We start from the raw sequence: 20550 nt of genomic DNA, 5'->3' as shown, positions 1-20550 counted from the left end.
ACACCTTAAAACAACACAAAAATTTGTTATCTTAGAGTGCTGGAAGTCAGAGGTCAGAAATAAGTTTCACTAGGTTAAAATCAAGATACATTCCTACAAATGTAAGAATACATTTCCTTACCCATTCCAACTCCTATGGGCCTCCTGCATGTCTTAGCTCATGGCCCCTTCCTCCATCTTCATAGACAGTCGCTGAATCCCTCTGACCTGTGCTGCTCTTATCACGTCTCCTTCCTGACTCTGACCCTCCTTTCTCTTTTTTTTTTTTTCCTCCTTTCTCTTTTAAGTATGGTGATAAGGACCCTTGTAAATCAACTGGGTCCACCCAGAGAGTCCCACCTCATACTCCTTGACTTAATCACGTCTGCAGTGTTTCTTTTGCCACATGAAGCAACAGGTTCACAGGTTCAGGGGTTAGGACGTGGACACCTGCGTGCGTGCGTGCCCAGTTGCTAAGTTGTACCTGACTCTTTGTGACCCTATGGACTATAGCCCACCAGGCCCCTCTGTCCATGGGATTTTCCAGGCAAGAACACTGGAGTGGGTTGCTTTGGGGGACCACTACTCAACCATGGCCTTCAGGATGAATTTGACTTGCCAGCCCCACAGCAACCTGCCCCCTCTGCTCTCCTGTTTCTAACCTCATGCTGCTTTCCTCTTCCAACTCCCAACTCCATCCACATGCACTTCTTTCAGTTTCTGGAACCTGCCTCTCTGCTTCCTCCAGTCCTGGTCCAGACAGACTCTTCTGCCTCGGAAAACCTTCCCCTACCTCTTACCTGTCTGACTCCTTCTCATCTCCTCAACTTGCCTTAAACCTCACTTTCTCTGGAGGCTTCTGACAGCTTCTTCTATTCCCTGCATCTTCTTCCACACTTTGTTACTCTCATAATATCCTCCATGTTTCTGGCCCTACTTCTATTGCCTTTTATATGATTGCTTATTTGATTATCTTCTCTCCCAAAATGTAAGCTCTTTAAGGGCAAAGGTGACAAGGGCAACTCAATATAAGAGGGAGTTTATTCACTCATTGCAGAATAAAGCTATAAACATATTACTCTCATAATAGAAATCAAGTTATTTTAATCTATTGTTCTCATATTAAAACTATTTTTCATCATTTATTCAACCAGTATGTGTGGAGCAATGACTTGGAAAGTACAGAGCCAAGGGAGTTAAAGAAAAAACATCATCTGATATCATGAAGTTGCTAAGGTTGTAGTGATACACTCAGAAGGACCTGACTAACAGTGTTCCCTCTCCAGGAAAATGGACTTGGAGGTCAGTGAACCCATAGACTTCAGCTCTGGAGATCATCAACATCTGGTTCGGAAAGCTTCAGATTCTTATCCTGGGGGCAAGACTTCTCGGTCCTACGGAACTGCACCTTCCACTGAGGGGCCACAACAAGCTCGTGGAAATCCACACTCAAAGGCTGGTAAGCGAGCAGATACCTACGTGGTGCAGATTTCACCAGAGACGACAACAGACGACGTCAGCCCAGACCCATTTTCAGAAGCAGCTGTCCGCAGAGGTAAGAATGAAGCAATGGCCTTTTTGCAAGAGAACAGCAGAAGTTTCCTTAAAATATTTCCACGGGATGGGTTGTGGGATTTAAATTTGCCTTTAGTTTTTCCAATGACGCTTTACCATGAAACATGACATATGTAAGAACAGACGGCTCCCCAAGTTTTCCAGGGCATTCATAAATTCATGATAGACATATTATGGTGAATAAATTGTGGTTTTCTTAAGAAATGTGAACTCGTCATTGAACACAGAATGTCTTAACTTAAACATGCAAAGTGATACCATGATACTGGTTTTAGTTTTAAAGAACACTAATTCAGAGCCCTACTTATTAATTCTATATCAGAAATACATTCAGCTGTAACAGAAGTCCAAAAAACTATGGCTTAAATAAATGAGAATTTTTTTCTTTCATGAAATATGAAGTTGGAAGTGAAGCAATTCAGGCAAATGCTGTAGGTCCTCAGAAAACAATATGCCACGCTTAGACTTTCTTCTAACTCTTCTAACTTCTAACTCAATGAAACTAAGCCATGCCATGTAGGGCCACCCAAGACAGACAGGTCATGGAGGAGAGTTCTGACAAAGTGCGGTCCACTGGAGAAGTGACTGGCAAACCACTTCAGTATTCTTGCCTTAAGAATCCCATGAACAATATGAAAAGGCAAAAAGATAGGACACTGAAAGAGGAACTCCAGGTTGGTAGGTGCCCAATATGCTACTGGAGATCAGTGGAGAAATAACTCCAGAAAGAATGAAGAGACGCAGCCAAAGCAAAAACAACACCCAGTTGTGTATGTGACTGGTGATAGAAGCAAGGTGTGATGCTGTAAAGAGCAATATTGCCTAGGAACCTGGAATGTTAGGTCCATGAATTAAGGCAAATTGGAAGTGGTCAGACAGGAGATGGCAAGACTGCATGTCGACATTTTAGGAATCAGCGAACTAAAATGGGCTGGAATGGGTGAATTTAACTCAGATGACCATTATATCTACTACTATGGGCAGGAATCCCTTAGAAGAAATGCAGAAGCCACCACAGTCAACAAAAGAGTCTGAAATGTAGAACTTGGATGCAATCCCAAAAACAACAGAATGATCTCTGTTCATTTCCAAGGCAAACCATTCAATACCACGGTAATTCAAGTCTATGCCCCAACCAGTAACGCTGAAGAAGCTGAAGTTGAATGGTTCTATGAAGACCTACAAAACCTTTTAGAACTAACACCCCAAAAAGATGTCCTTTTCATTATAGAGGCCTGGAATGCAAAAGTAGGAAGTCCAGAAACACCTGGAGTAACAGGCAAATTTGGCCCTGTAGTACAGAACAAAGCAGGGCAAAGGCTAATAGAGTTTTGCCAAGAGAACGCACTCATCATAGCAAACACCTTCTTCCAACAACACAAGAGAAGACTCTACACATGGACACCACCAGATGGTTGGCACTGAAATCAGTCTGATTATATTCTTTGCAGCCAAAGATGGAGAAGCTCTATACAGTCAGCAAAAACAAGACTGGGAGCTGACTATGGCTCAGATCATGAACTCCTTACTGCCAAATTCAGACTTAACTTAAAGAAAGTAGGGAAAACCACTAGACCATTCAGGTATGACCTAGATCAAAACCCTTATGATTATACAGTGGAAGTGAGAAACAGATTTAAGGACTAGGTCAGATAGGCAGAGTGCCTGATGAACTATGGACAGAGGTTCATGCAATTGTACAGGAGACAGGGATCAAGACCATCCCCAAGAAAAAGAAATGCAAAAAAGCAAAATGTCTGTCTGAGGAGGCCTTACAAATAGCTGTGAAAAGAAGAGAAGCGAAAGGCAAAGGAGAAAAGGAAAGATATTCCCATTTGAATGCAGAGTTCCTAAGAATAGCAAGGAGAGATAAGAAAGCCTTCCTCAGTGATCAATGCAAAGAAATAGAGGAAAACAATAGAATGGGAAAAACTAGAGATCGCTTGAAGAAAATTAGAGATACCAAGGGAACATTTCATGCAAAGATGGGCTCAATAAAATACAGAAATGGTATGGACCTAACAGAAGCAGAAGATGCTAAGAAGAGGTGGCAAGAATACACAGAAGACTGCACAAAAAAGATCTTCATGACCCAGATAATCACAATGGTGTGATCACTCACCTAGAGCCAGACATCCTGGAATGTGAAGTCAAGTGGGCCTTAGGAAGCATCACTATGAACAAAGCTAGTGGAGGTGATGGAATTCCAATTGAGCTATTTCAAATCCTGAAAGATGATGCTGTGAAAGTGCTGCACTCAATATGCCAGCAAATTTGGAAAACTCAGCAGTGGCCACAGGACTGGAAAAGGTCAACTTTCATTCCAATCCCTAAGAAAGGCAATCCCAAAGAATGCTCAAACTACTGCACAATTGCACTCATCTCACACACTAGCAAAGTTGCTCAAAATTTGCAAAGCCAGCAATACATGAACTGTGAACTTCCAGATGTTCAAGCTGGTTTTAGAAAGGCAGAGGAACCAGAGATCAAATTGCCAACATCTGCTGGATCATCAAAAAAGCAAGAGAGTTCTAGGAAAACATCTATTTCTGCTTTATTGACTACGCCAAAGCCTTTGACTGTGGGTCACAATAAACTGTGGAAGATTCTTCAAGAGATGGGAATACCACACCACCTGATCTGCCTCTTGAGCAATCTGTATGCAGGTCAGGAAGCAACAGTTAGAACTGGACATGGAACAACACACTGGTTCCAAATAGGAAAAGAAGTACATCAAGGCTGTATATTATCACCCTGCTTATTTAACTTATATGCAGAGTACATCATGAGAAACGCTGGACTGGATGAAGCACAAGCTGGAATCAAGATTGCTGGGAGAAATATCAATAAACTCAGATATGTAGATGACACCACCCTTATGGCAGAAAGTGAAGAATAACTAAAGAGCCTCTTGATGAAAGTGAAAGAGGAGAGTGAAAAAGTTGACTTAAAGCTCAACATTCAGAAAACTAAGATTATGGCATCTGGTCTCTTCACTTCATGGCAAATAGATGGGGAAACAGTGGAAACAGTGGTTGATTTTTTTTTTTTTTTTTTTTTTGACTCCAAATCACTGCAGATGGTGATTGCAGCCATGAAATTAAAAGACACTTATGCCTTGGAAGGAAAGAATGACCTATCTAGACAGCATATTAAAAGCAGAGACATTACTTTGCCAACAAAGGTCTGTCCAGTAAAGGCTATGGTTTTTCCAGTAGTCATGTATGGCTGTGAGAGTTGGACTATAAAGAAAGCTGAGTGCCAAAGAATTGAACTTTTGAACTGTGGTGTTGGAGAAGACTCTCGAAAGTCCCTTGGACAGCAAAGAGATCCAACCAGTCCATCCTAAAGGAGATTAGTCCTGGGTGTTCATTGGAAGGACTGATGTTGAAGCTGAAACTTAGTTGGCACACCATTGGCCAACTCTAAACTCACATTCCCTTTCCTGTCCTCAAGAAAATCAGAGGAAAAACTTATTTCACTAAGTGTCAAAAAAAGGCAGTTACATTTATACTTTTACTTTTGAATATTGTATCATAAAAATAAGTTTTTGTCTCCTCAGCTTTCATCGTAAAAGTGTTCTTCCTCCTGTCCATTCAGCTTCTGATCACTGGGGCAATCATCAGCCTGTTTGTTTTCTGGTAGGTCTTCATTACTGATGGAGATGACCTATTAAGTTGCCCACATTAATTCTCACTATTTAGCTTGACTGAATTTTGATCATTAAAAAATTATTTTTCCTTAATCATTCATATGTGTCTGAGCTCAGTTGCATCTGACTGCGACCCCACGGACTGTAGCCCGCCGGGATCCTCCATCCATGGGATTCTCCAGGCAAGAATACTGGAGTGGGTTGCCATTTCCTTCTCCAAGGGATCTTCCCAACCCAGGGACCGAACCTGCATCTCTTGTGTATCCTGCATTGATAGGCGGGTTCTTTTCTACTGGGCCACCTGAGAAGGATATACCATTTCTATTGCTTTGTTTTTCTGAGGCAACTCCTAGACCAAAGTGTTAGTAGACTTCTAGAGTTTCACTTTATTTTTTTTTCCAACAATAATTATGATATTTATTTAAAGTAATACATTTACAGCCCAAATAGTTCTACATCGTACATTTTAGGTTTAACCAACTTCATAAAAATACTTGAGAACAGCTGTATCCACAGATTTAGACTACTAAGTTATTTCTTTGCCCATTCTTCTCTCTCTTTTCTTTCCCAAATAACCTCTTTCAGATACAGTTCAAGGTAGGATTTATCCTCCTCCTATTTTGTCCACTGCTCTTTAGGCAGGATCTGCTGCCTCATGCTGAGGTCCAGTGCTCTCTTAATGGGAACCACTCTGTCGTTATAAAGGTTCTCAGGAAGCCTTCTTACGGCTTCTTTTACATCGTCATTCTCATGTATTGTGTCATCTCGCACGAAGCCCAGTTTATTGAACCCGGCAGCGTTGTAATACCGTTTTCGAATACCCTCCAGCCACTTGCTTGATGATGAAACAGCCAGCCTGCCCGCCATGTTGACCTGACCCAGAAACATTGCCTCCTGGGTCCGGAGTTTAACTTCCTAAGCCAGAAACTTTTCCCTTACTCTTATTTTGGGTACTATTTTCTTTTTTATTTTCCCTGAGCTATTTCCACAGACAAAATCGAGTAAAGGAAAAAACGTGAGATTGTGAAGGCCTTGAAGGCTAGATCTCTGTTAAATGCAGAAATTATTTCAGGGAGTATGATCCATCACTGCTTAAGCTCATCCTTTGAAAATCTATATTTTAGAAAAATATATGAAAATTTTATTACTTTTGTTTATATACATATCTCGGTATTTCTAAATAAAATCTTCACTGGGACATTTGCATTTATCCAAATTTCACTTACTACTTATGACTGTACTTTTTATGACCCTATTTTAAGAAGTGAGATACAGTTTATCTTTATCTTACAGTTTAACAGTTATATGTTTCACTGTTTCCTTTCCCATCTGTCACTGTCAACTACTTAGGGTTTTCCCCCTTTCTTCTCGTGAGATTGTTTAATTTATACTTAAATATTATACTAGTTAGCAAAATAAACTACTTATTGTGTAAGACAATATCATTCTTTTTTTTAACCAGGGACGCTTTACGATCTTGGGTGATCAAGCATCCCTGGTTCAATTACTCACTCTTGTAAGTATTACTGGATTAAATAAAAGGTGTTCTTTCTACTAGCTATCAGTTGATGTTCTTTATTAAAAATTAGGTAAAGGTAACATTTTCTTGTAATGACAAAATTATAGAGATGAAAAACAAGCAAATTAGTGGTTGCTGGGAGTTAGGGCTTTATGAGTGCATGTGTATATGTGTGTGTGTTACTATAAAGGGATGGTACAATAGTTTAATGATGAGATAGTTCCACACCTTGATTGTGGTGCTGGTTACATGGATCTGCACACATATTTGTGTCACAGGTCTATGCCATAGCATTACATATATACACACTATACCAATGTCACATACTGGTTTGGGTATTCTACTTTAAATATGTAAAATGGGGGCAAACTGGGGAAAGGGTACACAGGGCCTCTGATCCTTTGCAATTTCCTGTGAATCAATAACTATTTCAAAGTTTTAAAGAACCCACAAACTGTGTGTGGATGGCAATGGGAAAAGTTAGTTTTAAAAGCCAAAAAAAAAAAAAAGAGGTAAAAATAATAATCTTTATTTTTCTTTATCATACTTATTATCAGACCAAATGTCTCTATATCTATCTACCTGTAATACATCACATGATATAAGCCCTGGAAGCAAATAACACATGGTTTTAAATTATGCCCAGGCCAGCCTTTTTCGTTGTATTTATTATACTTGCCTGCTGTGGGAAACTCCGCCGCCAGGTGCCTGCGAATTACATTCTCCTGGGATTATTTGTAAGTAAACCTCTTTAGCATCCGTTGTCATTCACCTCTGAAATATATTTTCATCTCATTATTAAGTTCATTCCTTTTTTTTTGTGGAAAAATCTTCCTATGGAATAAGAAGATGGAAATTATTTGTGAGACGTTCTCTTGGATGAATTTTGAAGTCAACTTACATATGAGGGGGAATCCACACCCTTTTAACAAGCCAGAGAATTTGGGGGCCTGTGGCTACTCCGTCGGGCCAGCAAACTTGCCTTTGAGAGGCCTGCTCCCAAGTCTCCCAAGACAGTTAACCCAACTGTCCTCTGTCAGGCACAACAAACTCATTTAGTTACAGAGAGTGAGTTCCACATTTAGTTCACAAATTGTGTGCAAGAAATGTAACTTTCTCTGTAAAATTTATGTTACTTCTATTTCAACATCTCCTGACTATGTTGTAATTGAATTGGTTTCTGTTCTGTTAATGCTTATACCAGTTGGGCCAACACTCTTGCCTCCTGGAGGCAGTGAACTCACTGACAATAAGCATTGACTCCTCTTGGCAAAACCCAGAGGAAATCTCACTGTGGTTCAATGAGTTGGAAAGAAAGTCAGATTCCATGCACTTGCTCCCATGAACTGCTGACCGCCCTTCCAATGAGAAGATTTACTCACCAATTCATTTGCTTTTCACCTGGTTCCACATCAGTGTTGAGGCAGCTTATAAAAATACACACAATGTAAGAAGATAAGTTGGTGGGGAAATCTGATGGAAGGAAAAATAAGGAAAGGAAAACGAAGCCAGAGGTGAGATTAGTGCACAAAATGCCTAGTCCCAAGCATTTGAGTTTGATCAGCCTAGATTTGGATCTGCGCCTCCTGGTGGTCAACATGAGCAAGGACACATGGGCAACAGTGAGTTTGTCAGCACTCTGAGAATCTTGCATCTTGCATCCTGAAAGTCTGAGGATCTTGCACTGTCTAACGTGAATTGCATGTTGGGAAGAATAGCTTCCTCGTGTCACTGGAGAAGACAGAGCATCTGGCCGGCTGGGAATGTCCTCAGGCCCTGCAGCACTGCTGACCGCAGCTCTCAGCGGCCTGCCAGTCAGTCCTGGAGCCGACTGTGGGCCCAGGCACACCATCACTGCCTTCTTGGTCTCGCCCTCCGGCTTGACTGCCCTCTGGTTCTCAGCTCCCCTGTCTCTCCCACAGCGCCCCATCTCTGGTCCATTTGGACCAAGGGAACCCTCTGACCCCATACAGCCCCCATGCTGCCCCGACGCAGCCCACTTCAGGGCTGAGGACTGGCACCTACCAGTGCAGCCACGTGCTCTGTAGCTAAGTGTCCTCCAGCCCCACCCCCAGGTATTGAGGTCTCGATCCTCATCCCACATCTGAGGGTTGAAGCATTTGTTCTCATCCAAGCACTATGGGAAAGGTCAGCACTGAAACAGTTGCTGTGGCGTTAATAGAAATAGCACATCCTGCTCTGAGAAAATGTTAAGATTTGTGTGGATGGTCCCATTTGATTAATGACAGTATGGTCTACAGATAAAGCTTATACCTTGGTTCCTACATTCCTAATTAATACATGTTTAACTCACTGAATATGAAAGTTGAATTGAAAGTTACTATTGTATTCTAAGAACTTTTTACTCATATGAGAATAGTTTTCTTGTCAGAAGACTGGGAGAACATTAAGAAAATGTTTATTTCCATTATTTCCATATGGCATAGCCTATAGCTTTGTGTGCTAAGATCATGCATATTCCTGCTAGTTCCCTCTAACCTTCCAGAACACACACACCTCAACCAGCTCTTCTGGATTTGGCGCCTTGGGAAGCAGCCTTCTGATTCATTGTGAATTTTGTTTTTAGACAATTCTTCAAGGTTTGCTGCTAGGAACCGTGTCAGTGTAAGTCTCTGATACCCGTTCTTTTCATTTGTGTGTGTGTGCTGTTCTTCTAATGTTATGTGAGCAATAACCACAGTCTCTGGTTTTAGTTTCTATGACGCCGAGGAAGTGTTATGGGCAACAGGAGTGACTGCTCTGGTGACGCTATCACTCAGTTTATTTGCTCTTCAAACAAAAGTACGTATTTTTGAAGCAGCTTGCTGTCATGGGCAGTGTGTGACTGTCTTCCTCGGCCCCTGCTGACCCATTCTGCTTTCTCCTCCCCCTGGCTGGCTGCTTCCTGTGGGCCTCACCTCCACCGAGCACTCGTCCTAGTGACCGTGCTAAAAAAGTAAGAGGGACTTCCCTGGAGGCCCAGGAGTTAAGAGTGCAGGGGGTGTGGGTTCAATCTCTGGTCAGGGAGCTGGGATCGCACATGCCTCACGGCCAAAAGAGAAAACATAAAGCAGAAGCAATACTGGAACAAAATTCAATAAAGACTTAAACAGATGCTCCACATCAGAAAAAATTTTAGGTAAAGGGAAACAGGTAAAATTAATGATATATTTCATTTAACCCAATATATACGAAGGGTTATTATTTCAACATATAATCAGTAGAACAAAAGTAGTCATTTCACATTCTTTTTTTTTAAACTAAAATTCAAAGCCAGTATTTTCTACTTGCAGCCATCTCAGTTTGAAGTAGCTCTATTTCCAGTGCTGATTAGCCATGTATATTAAAAGCACAGCTCTAGACGAGTTTTCTTGGCAGACGTCATAGCCACCTGGAGAGCTAGTGAAACGTAGGCTGCTGAGAGCCAGGCCTGTGAGAAGACAAGGTCTGGGCTGTTTCACTTCCCAGGCGCTGACGATGCTTCCAGCCCCAGAACCAGGCTCGGTGACCTGGTACCTTATTCTCTTGGTGAGTTGAAGGCAGGGAGTGACATAAGGGAGACAGATGAACTAGGAAAACATGTTTGCAAGAAAACACATTGGATTCGAGGATCTTCTTTTGCTTCCTAATCCAATTTTTTTCAGGTCAGAAGATGCATATTTCTCTTTCTTTTAAAAATGCTAATCTTCTCTAAGCTGATTTGGTTATTGATTCATAAAAGCACATTAATAAATTTTAGGTTTACAAAAGGATCATTAATTTTTGAAAGCTTAGTATATATATTTCTACTGAAACATATACACTAAAATTGATACATACAGATGTGAAAAAGGTACCCAGTTAATATCTTCATCTACTGAATGCCATTAACGTATTCTATGCACATGCTTTTAAAAATATGAATGATTATGATCATACTATACTTACAAATTTACATCCCACTTATTCAGTGTACATTTTTTATTAGGGAAAATTTTATAAAGATACACACAAATAGAATATTTTAATGAACCCCCACGTGCCAATTACCTAGTTTCAAAGATTGCAAATTTGTGGCTCCTGTTATTTCATCCATACCTTACCTTTTCTCTCTCTTGAAGAAATACAATACCTTTTAGGTAGCATTTTTCAGTGTGTAGGGCTAATGGATTTCCATGGTTCTCGGGATTAGCCAGGGTACATTGTTAGCAAATGGGCCAGTTTCTGTCTAGGGGGTATGAGATACATCTCTAAACACCCTGAAATCCCTATGGATGATAATTGAACTGTTTTTGTGTTTTTTATGTTTCCTCAGTGGGATTTCAGTTTGCTAAATGGAATGCTGTTTGTTTTACTCTTCGTACTTATCATCTATGGAATTCTCTTAATCTTCATTCGATCATATGTAAGTGGGACCTCCTTGAAAACCCCAGAGGACTGGTAGGATATCAGGTGAAGTGCTGGTTGAGTGGTTAGTCCAGAAGCAGACACCAGATGGGTGAAACGTGCAAGGACACTGGTGGGAGAAATGTCTGTGACAGAACAGCGTGGGCGTGACAAGAGCTGGCAAAGCATGGCAGCTCACGTGAGCCCAGGCGGAGGAGAGGGAAGTAAGAGGGGAGCTTGCCGGATGTGGTGCCGTCTAAGGAAGCTCTGGCAAGGCCATTGGGGGGTCCTGGGTCTCCCAGGAAGGCTCTGCTGCCCCCTACCAGTGACTGACAGGGTAAAGCATGACCCAGGAAGGAAACTGCAGTGGGTCTCACCGCATGGCCACCAGGGCCCTGGTCAATGACACGCCCCTCCCCATAGCTGGGGGTCTCCGAGGTCGCCTGCCACACCAGTGTGGTGGGGGGACCACTGACAGGAGGTCTGGGTATGAAGACTGAACTCCAACCCAGGACAACAGCTGTCCTCCCCCGAGAGGATCATGGAGGTGACCAACCCACAGGGCAGATCAGATTCCAGCTTCCCTACATGGTGCTGCCTGCCTGAAGGAACGAGGGTGCAGAGATGGGCAAGCCCGGATGGGCTTGCTCTTCTGACAGCAGCAGCCTAGAGGAAGCTCCTTGTTTTCCAATTCCAGCTTTCTTCCTTCCATTCTTTTTTTTTTTTTTTTTTTGCTTTACTATATTCAATCCTTTCTTACTAGATATCATACATAGGCCTATATGTTTTTCACAAAGGCATCAAAGTTAACTGTCACAACATTCCTGACAAGTACATCTCATCTAATCTTATAGAAAACAGGCTCAGAGAAATTAAAGAATTCACACTCCACACTGCACCCAGGGAGTAGATGGTAGGAGTGGGGTTAGAGCGAGGTCTGTGTGATCGGGTGGTCACACCCTTTCCACCACGCACACGGTCCGTGGACTGAGTCCGGTGTGCAAGTGGCTAGGCAGAATGAGAAGGTCTGGCCCCAAGACTGGCAGGGGCCTGGAGTGGCCCCTGTATGGAGACCTTGCTGGAAGCCAGGCTCACAGGACCAGCCTGGGTCTGGTCTAAAGCTGGACCATCTAAAGCTGGACCATCTGTCTAAAGCCCTGAGGCCAACTTGGTCCTGCTGCTGAATTAAAGAATTTCTGCGGCAACAAGTGGCATTGCTAAATGGACTTCAGACATAGAATCAGTATTTTTGCCTGGATTTTGGAGATAAACTCAAAGACATCATAGATACGTCTTTAAAGGCCACAGTTCTCCATTTATTGTTACTGACGGTGGCACAGATACTGTAGTAATAATACACATATTCATGTGGTGGGTGGGTTCCTTACATCTTTACCATGCCACTCAGGAGCAGTTGAGAAACTGTGTTTCCTACTAGATACACGAACCCTAGTTTCCATTCTAAATTTCCTGTCACAAATACCAATCGTATATAATCTTCTGCATATGATTACATGGCAGACTGACAGAACTGTGTCCTACGTATGCATGCCCGCTGGGCCCTGGCAGTTCTGAATCCTGGGGACTACAGCCGTCAGCTGTGTTCTCACACCAGCTCAGCCTGGAACACTGTGCCTCACACAGTGTATCGCGGGCATCTGCTTTCTCTTTTTCCTCAAGAACCTTCTCTGGTTAGCAGAGTGTTCCCCATCTCTCCTAGACCAGCTCTCTCACCCTGAGGAGTGAATGCCATGGTGTTCCTCAGATGATGTACACCACTTCCTTATGCTTTTCTGCAGCGTTTAGATCCATTTGTCAGATACGCTGATCAGGGCTGTTTTGGTGGCAAGGGACATATACCACTCAGACGGGCTCAAGGCAAAGGCCCAGAGACTCTCATGGAGCTTCTAGCTGGGAAGGGGAGCCAGACTTCACAGAAATGGAAACCCCACCTCCCTTTCTTGGTCATCTCTGCTTGCAAAGCACTAACTAATCACACAATGGCTGCCTGGATCCCTCTATCATGACAACTGGTTTCTACCTGCCCCAGAGGATCTCTTTGATCCTGGTCATGTAAGAGGTTCCTGGTCAGTCAAGAGATTCACTGCTGTCGGAGTGGCATCTCCCACCTCTTGTCAATCAGCTCTAGCAAGGCTGTGTGAGGGTCACAATATTCCCTGAGCTGAGGGGAGGGCACTTTTTCTAGAAGAGCTGTGTGGATGGGGCAAAAAAGGAGACATACTCAGTATATCCCATTTGCCGTACTATGCATGAGATGTTTAGTACTTGCTCGATGACCCTTACTTGATATACATAAAGGCTAGTTTTCACTTGCTTGCTGAATGGAATTGAGTTGATACTGTCGACTGACTATGTTAAAAAAAATTAATTTCCTCACAGTTTTGACTTTCTAAGCATCTTATCTAACAGCAGTGACCTAAGTGACCCCTGTGTTGTTCCCAATCTTGCTCCTAACATACGTTGTATCCTTTCTTTCTGCAGTGGTTGCATCTATTGTATGCTGGACTTGGAACTGTGCTCTTCTCACTAGTAAGTTCATTTCTCCCTTTCTTTGATAAAGAATATGAATGTGCATTGGCAGGGCCTTAAGACCTCCCCTAGTCCTGGAGTCAAGTGGAGTCAGTAATTCACTGGAAAGCCCTCCCGCTGACTTGCTCCTTCTTTCTTCTCATCCTCTTCCTTCTCCTTTTCACTTTTTATAAAGATAATTCTTCTTGGAGTAGCTTTAGGTTCACAGTAAAACTGAAAATCACTGTGGATGGTGATTGCAGCCATGAAATTAAAAGACACTTGCTCCTTGGAAGGAAAGTTATGACCAACCTAGACAGCATATTAAAAAGCAGAGACATTAGTTTGCCAACCAAGGTCCGTCTAGTCAAGGCTATGGTTTTTCCAGTAGTCATGTATGGATGTGAGAGTTGGACTATAAAGAAAGCTGAGTGCCAAAGAATTGATGCTTTCAAACTGTGGTGTTGGAGAAGACTCTTGAGAGTCGCTTGGACTGCAAGGAGATCCAACCAGTCCATCCTAAAGGAGATCAGTCCTGGGTGTTCATTGGAGGGACTGATGTTGAAGCTGAAACTCCAATACTTTGGCCACCTGATGCGGAGAGCTGACTCATTTGAAAAGACCCTGATGCTGGGAAAGATTGAAGGCAAGAGGAGAAGGGGATGACAGAGGATGAGATGGTTGGATGGTATCACCGACACAATGGATATGGGTTTGGGTGGACTCTTGGAGTTGGTGATGGACAGGGAGGCCTGGAGTGCTGCGGTTCATGGGGTCGCAAAGAGTCGGACATGACTGAGTGACTGAACTGAACTGAACTGAAAACTGAAAGGAAGACACAGAGATTTCCCAGTCTCCATGCCAGCATCACCATCCGCAATGTCAATATCTGCCACCAAAGTGTAACATTCACTACAAGTGATGAACAAACCTACATTGATATATTACAGTCACGTACATTAGGGTTCACTCTTTGGTGTTCTACATTCTACGGGTTTGGACAAATGTATAATGATATGTACCCATCACTGTAATACGATACAGAGTATTTTCACTGCTCTAAAAATCCTCTTTGCTGCTCCAAATTGATCCCTTCCCCATCCCCAACCCCTGGCAACCACTAATCAGATTATCTTACTGTTTCTAAGTTTTGCCTTTTCCAGAATGTCATACAGTAGGAATCATACAGCATGAAGCCTTTTCAGATTGGCTTCTTTTACTTATTAGCATGTGCACTTAAAATTCCTCCATGTTTTCTCATGGCTTGGTAGCTCATCTCTTTTTAATGTTGAATAATATTCCACCATCTGGATGTACCACAATTAATTTATTCATTCATCTCCTGAGGGGCATCTTATTTGCTCTCAAATTTTGGCAATTATGAATAAAGTTGCTACAAACATCCGTGTGCAGGTTTTTGTGTGGACAGATGATTTCAGCTCCTCTGGGAAGATTCCAAGGAGAACATTTACTGGATCATACAGTAAGAATATGTTCAGTTCTGTAAGACAGTATTCCAAAGTGGTTGTAATATTTGCATTCTCCACTAGCAGTATATGAGAGTTCCTGTTGCTCCATGTCCTCACCGGCATGTGAGGTTATCAGTGTTTCAGATTTTGGCCATTCTAATAGGTGCATAGTAGTATCTTATTATTATTTTAATTTGCATTTTCCTGTTGACAATAAGATGTAGGGCACCTTTTCATATGCTTATTTGCCACCTATATAACTTCTTTGGTGAGGTGTCTATTAAGTTCTTTCGGAGAAGGCGATGGCACCCCACTCCAGTACTCTTGCCTGGAAAATCCCATGGATGGAAGAGCCTGGTAGACTGCAGTCTATGGGGTCTCGAAGAGTCGGACAGGACTGAGCGACTTCACTTTCACTTTTCACTTTCATGCATTGGAGAAGGAAATGGCAACCCACTCCAGTGTTCTTGCCTGGAGAATCCCAGGGACGGGGGAGCCTGGTGGGCTGCCGTCTATGGGGTCGCACAGGGTCGGACACGACTGAAGCGACTTAGCAGCAGCAGCAGCAGCAGCTATTAAGTTCTTTGGCCCATTTTGTAATCAAGTTGTTTGTTTTCTTACTGTTGAGTTTTAAGAGTTCTTTGTATATTTAGGGTACCAGTCCTTTATGTTCTCTTGCAAATAATTTCTCTCAGTTTGTAGCTTGTATTAATTATCACTCTCTTCACATTATCTTTCACAGAGCAGAAAATATTATATTAATTTTAATGAAGTCTAATTTATCCATTACTTCTTTAATAGATAATACTTTTTAGTGTCATATCTAAGAAACCATCACCATACCACAGGTCATCTAGATTCTCTCCTATGTCATATTCTAGGAGTTATATGTTTTACATATAAGTCTATTATTCATTATTTTAAAAATTTATTTATTTAATTTTTTGACCATGGTGCGTGGTATGCAGGATCTGGAGCAGGGATTGATTCTGCACCTCCTGCAGTGGAAGTCCCTGTTATGAGCTATTTTGTGAAAGGTTTAAGATCTGTGTCTAGATCCTTTTTTTTTTTGGCATGTAGATGCCCAGTTGTTTCAGCACCATCTGTTGAAGAGACTAATGTTGCCTTTGCTCTTTATTCTGTTCTGCTGATCTATGTATTTGTTAAGCCTTTCTGCTAAGACCATTCTGTCTTGATTACAACTTTATAGTAAATGTTGTTGCCTGGTAGCATCAGTCCTCCCAACTCTGCTCTCCTCCACTATTATGTTGGTTGTTCTGTGTCTTTCGTCTCCCCATATCAATTTTAGCAGCGGTCTGTCAATATCCACAAAATAACTTGCTAGGGTTTTGACTGGGGTTGTGTGGAATCTATAGATGAAGTTGGGAACAACTGCTATTTGACAATATTGAGTCTATCCATGAACATGGAATGTCTCTCCATTGATTTCTTCCCTAATCTCATTCATCAGAGCTTCATTGTTTTCCTCATACAGTTCTTGTCCGTATTTTGTTAGATTTATATCTAAGTATTTAATTTGTTTTGGACGCCAGTGGAAATGTTTTTGTGTTTTTAATCTCCAGTTTCACTTATTCATTGCTGGCATATAGGAAATCAGTTGGCTGTTGTGTAGTAACTGCGTATCCTACAACCTTATTATGATTGGTCATTGAACCCTTAAATGTTCCTGGGGCTTCAGACCTTGACCAGGGCTTCCCTTGGAGCTGGCTGCCTCTGGCATGGTGCCCTGAGTCCTCTTTCCCTGGGGCCCGGGGGCAGACAGCTTGATGCCAGCTCACTTGACTCTCCCACTTCCCTGTCTGCCTTCAAACACACACCCTCACCAGGGAGGCGCACTCTGCACTCCTCACTACCGACACATGACATGATCAGCAGTCATCATCTCTCTTAGAAGAGATAAGATAAAGTCAGCAGTTCTTGGAGGGGAGAGAGAAAGAAAAGCACTTTTCCATAGAAGTTAGGACCCTGGGGGGACAGATGGAGGCTAGGGGCAAGGCTGGAAGCTCAGCTGCTGGAGGCCTTTTTCTAAGGATGACCAACTGTCCTGGTTTGCCTGGGAGGGAGGGGTTACTGAAGACACATGAAGTCCCTGGGCAAACTGGAGTGGTTGGTTCATTCTAGTTTTTTTCTGCACAAAGTTGCTGGCATCAGACATTGGGAGGGGGAGGATAAGTGGGATGAGACTCAGTGGTCCAGGCGAGGGAGCTGCCTTGGCAACCCCAGCCTCGGGTTTGACTCCCTTCTCTACCACTTGCCACAGAGTGATCTTCCCTTCTTGGAGGCTCGGTTCATCTCACCTGCTTCAACTAAGTCGTTCCCACTTTATATGAGATGATGTCTATCATGAACGGATAAGAGGCTACCTAGAAGGTGCCCAATTCTTCCTTTTCCTCCTGTTCTTTTTTCCTCCTCCCCTGTTCATTCTTAGAAGCCTGAGTGGGAACCACGACCCAGGAAGAGCTGATAACCTGAACTACTTGGGATGGGTTTCACAGTAGTGGGTGTTGTTCTAAAATGGATTATTTTTAAGAATCTTTAAAACCCCAGGAACTCCCTGTGGTGCTAAGATTGCCCTGCCGCCTCACGGCACTGGACTCTGAGCCCGCAGTCTGGATATAAAGGCCCGGGGAGCCGCTTGTGTGCCCTCCCTCCCTCTCATGCACTTGCGCTGCCCACATTTGCTGACTTTGCAACAAACGCAAGGGTGAGAGGCTCTCCGACTTTCTTCTTGATGTTTAAGAAGCTTGTAATTTTACCTACCACAGCTGAGCTAAAACGTCTATTTGGGGGTTATTTAACCATACATAAATCTTCTCCTCATTCTATTTTGGAAATACTGACATCATCACAAGCCATCTCCCATGTCAAGCTTTGAAAAATGCTATCACCCAAAGGAGAGTCCAGAACTGCTGCTGTGGGCAATGTCAGTATCAGGGAACCATCTGTCTCTTCCTTCTTTGTTTTCAGTGGGAACATGCTAGAAAGTCACAAACACAGGGCATTTTGTAGTTTCTCTCTGTGTCCAATCAGCCCACCTGGTCACGTCACTGACCAGAGGCACAGAGGTTTCTGGACTTGGAAGGAAAGGAAGGCTCACAGATTTGGTCCCACTGGCTTCAGGAGAGTGAAGCACTTGCTTTAATAGATAGAGCACCAACCTGGGGAGATTGTGAATGATTGAGGCTGTAAGAATAACATCTCTAGCTACACGTTTACTGTTAGTGATATATTTACTGATGGTAAAATACTTTCCAGGTAATCTCAGGACACTTCTTTGATCAAAATGTACAGTTTAAGTAGCTAATTCTTCTTTCTTTTCTTTAAGTACTTGGTGATGGATGTGCAGCTGATGGTGGGAGGGCACCATCATCATTCTAACCTGGACCCTGAAGAGTATGTTTTTGCTGCCCTGAACATCTACATGGACATAATCAACCTTTTCCTTTTTATTTTGCGACTGATTGGAATGGGACGGTAGTCACATGGGCAAGGCTGGCTCATGCTGAAGAGAGGGAAGGAGGGACGGCTGTGAAGACTGCAGAGGTTACCACTCCATAAGCCCCTCTATTTTATAAAATAATTTTTAAAATACCTTTTTTCTTGTCAAATGAAAGCAAGCATTTGGTAGACGGTAGCTATAGCTGTTATATATATATATATATTTAGTTCCACTGTTAGGTTACAAAACTTTCTGGTGGACATTTTCTGATTTTTGTAAATTTAAAAGATGAATACATAACTACATACTTACAAACATTTGTAAGATGCTCATTACTTTGTTGAAGTTTTCCAGGTACTACTTAAAACTGTAAACAGTGTCCCTACATGAATAAAACTGATTACAGAAACCTATATTTACTACATTCTCTTCTCTTGATATGGATATTTGGTGGGAATATTTTGCCATCTGACTTGAGAGTAAGGTGAACCAAAGAATTCTGCCTTTCTCTTGGATTCAAGTCAGACTGGAGAAGTAAATTCTATCTTGATAGATCTCTTTATTTCTGTCTGAAACAAATATCTGTTTGCTCCCAGGCCAACCTCTGAGGGCTGAACTACTTCAGTGTCTGGCAGGAAGATAAGCAGGGGCCATTTCTAGCACGGATGGATTGTGCGGGGGATAGGATGGGGAAATCAGATGACATCTTCTAGTCTCTCTAGATTTATCATGGAGCTTTCTTTCTAGATTTAACTGAACATACAGATCTCAGATAGGACATATGGGCGTAAGTAAAAAGCACTATAGTCACTTACACCTACCTGAATTTGATTACCTGTTTCAAATTAGCCATATCTCCACTCCTGTGGTAGAATTTCGTTATATAGTGTTTGTACTCTCTTATTACCAGCAAAGTCCTGAAGATGGATGTAACCTTTGAAATGTGAGCAAGTAGCAGAGAAAGGGACTTCACAGCCACCCAGCAAAAAAAAAATCTAGGACGCTGTAAAGCTCCTGGGTAGGGCTGTCTCAACAAATACCACCACGTGCCCATACACCTGCCTAAGTCATGGGGAACTACCTCCACACGAGAAAGCAAATTCCCCTGGGAAGCCTGAGGTTTGCATATTCTTTTGGCATCAAGACAACCTTCCTGCATGTCATAGGGACACCTGGTCAGTTTATTTCTCCATTGACATTTCTGCTGTCCCCACACCACATTAGGCATTTCTGTTGCCTCAGCAATGCTCCCAGCACAGTCCACTCTGACTCTGCTCTATGTGCCATCACATGGAAGTCTGTCACTATACTCTATTTAGACTGATGGTCGCTTAGTCGTGTCTGACTCGTTGCGACCCCGTGGACAGCCACGCTCTTGTGTCCACTGGGGTTTTCCAGGCAAGAATACTGGAGTGGGTTGCCATGCCCTCCTGCAGGGGATCTTCCCAACCCAGGGATCAAACCCAGGTCTCCTGCACTGCAGGCGGACTCTTTACCAGCTGAGGCACCAGGGAAGCCCCTGGTGGGGTGACCCAGTGATGACTCAATTAAAAGAGATTCTAACACTTCTATGACACACTTTTGACTTCTGCATTTCATAAGGACTCTGAGCAAGACATACCTTTTAGGGTCAGTCTATGAAATGAGCAGATTACTTTGTTCTCAAGGATAGAAATTCATCTTTTGAGAAGACAGTCCATGATTTGAAAATCTGTCAGAAGTGGTCCCAAATTCCGTGATGGGTAGCACATCTGTAAAGTCAACCCAAGGTGTCCAGAATGGGGCAATGGAAGCTTAAAGAAAAAGAATCCATAGAAAAATTTAGGTTATACTTTCATAATGCTCACAAATGCTGGGCCTATAATTTACTTTTAGATTTTGTTCTTTGTGTTATCCCAAATGGGTATTCCTTCATTTACCTTTGGGCGTGGTTTGCTGAGCAAATCTATCATACACAAATAGACCCTGGTGAAACTACTCATGTTAAAGGCTAGTATGCTGT

At 42.6% G+C, this 20550-nt stretch overlaps 1 protein-coding gene and 1 pseudogene across 1 annotated transcript in view; one reads left to right on the top strand and one right to left on the bottom strand.

Annotated features, from left to right (window-relative positions):
- Positions 1-18959, top strand: part of LOC122674509 (protein lifeguard 2-like) — a 28133-nt gene extending 9174 nt beyond the window's left edge. The window contains exons 2-10 of the mRNA XM_043872909.1: positions 1266-1534; positions 5117-5195; positions 6669-6722; positions 7372-7462; positions 9313-9350; positions 9440-9527; positions 11020-11109; positions 13593-13640; positions 18435-18959. Coding sequence (XP_043728844.1) covers positions 1266-1534; positions 5117-5195; positions 6669-6722; positions 7372-7462; positions 9313-9350; positions 9440-9527; positions 11020-11109; positions 13593-13640; positions 18435-18587 — 910 coding nt within the window. The 3' untranslated portion in view covers positions 18588-18959. The remainder of the gene's footprint in view (positions 1-1265; positions 1535-5116; positions 5196-6668; positions 6723-7371; positions 7463-9312; positions 9351-9439; positions 9528-11019; positions 11110-13592; positions 13641-18434) is intronic.
- Positions 5738-6628, bottom strand: LOC122674511 (annotated as a pseudogene).
- Positions 18960-20550: the final 1591 nt, after the last annotated feature.

The sequence above is a fragment of the Cervus elaphus genome, chromosome 18, assembly GCF_910594005.1.
Source record: "Cervus elaphus chromosome 18, mCerEla1.1, whole genome shotgun sequence".
NCBI lineage: Eukaryota > Metazoa > Chordata > Mammalia > Artiodactyla > Cervidae > Cervus > Cervus elaphus.
Note: the sequence above shows the minus strand (reverse complement) of the source record. Positions and strands in the feature narration are given on the sequence as shown.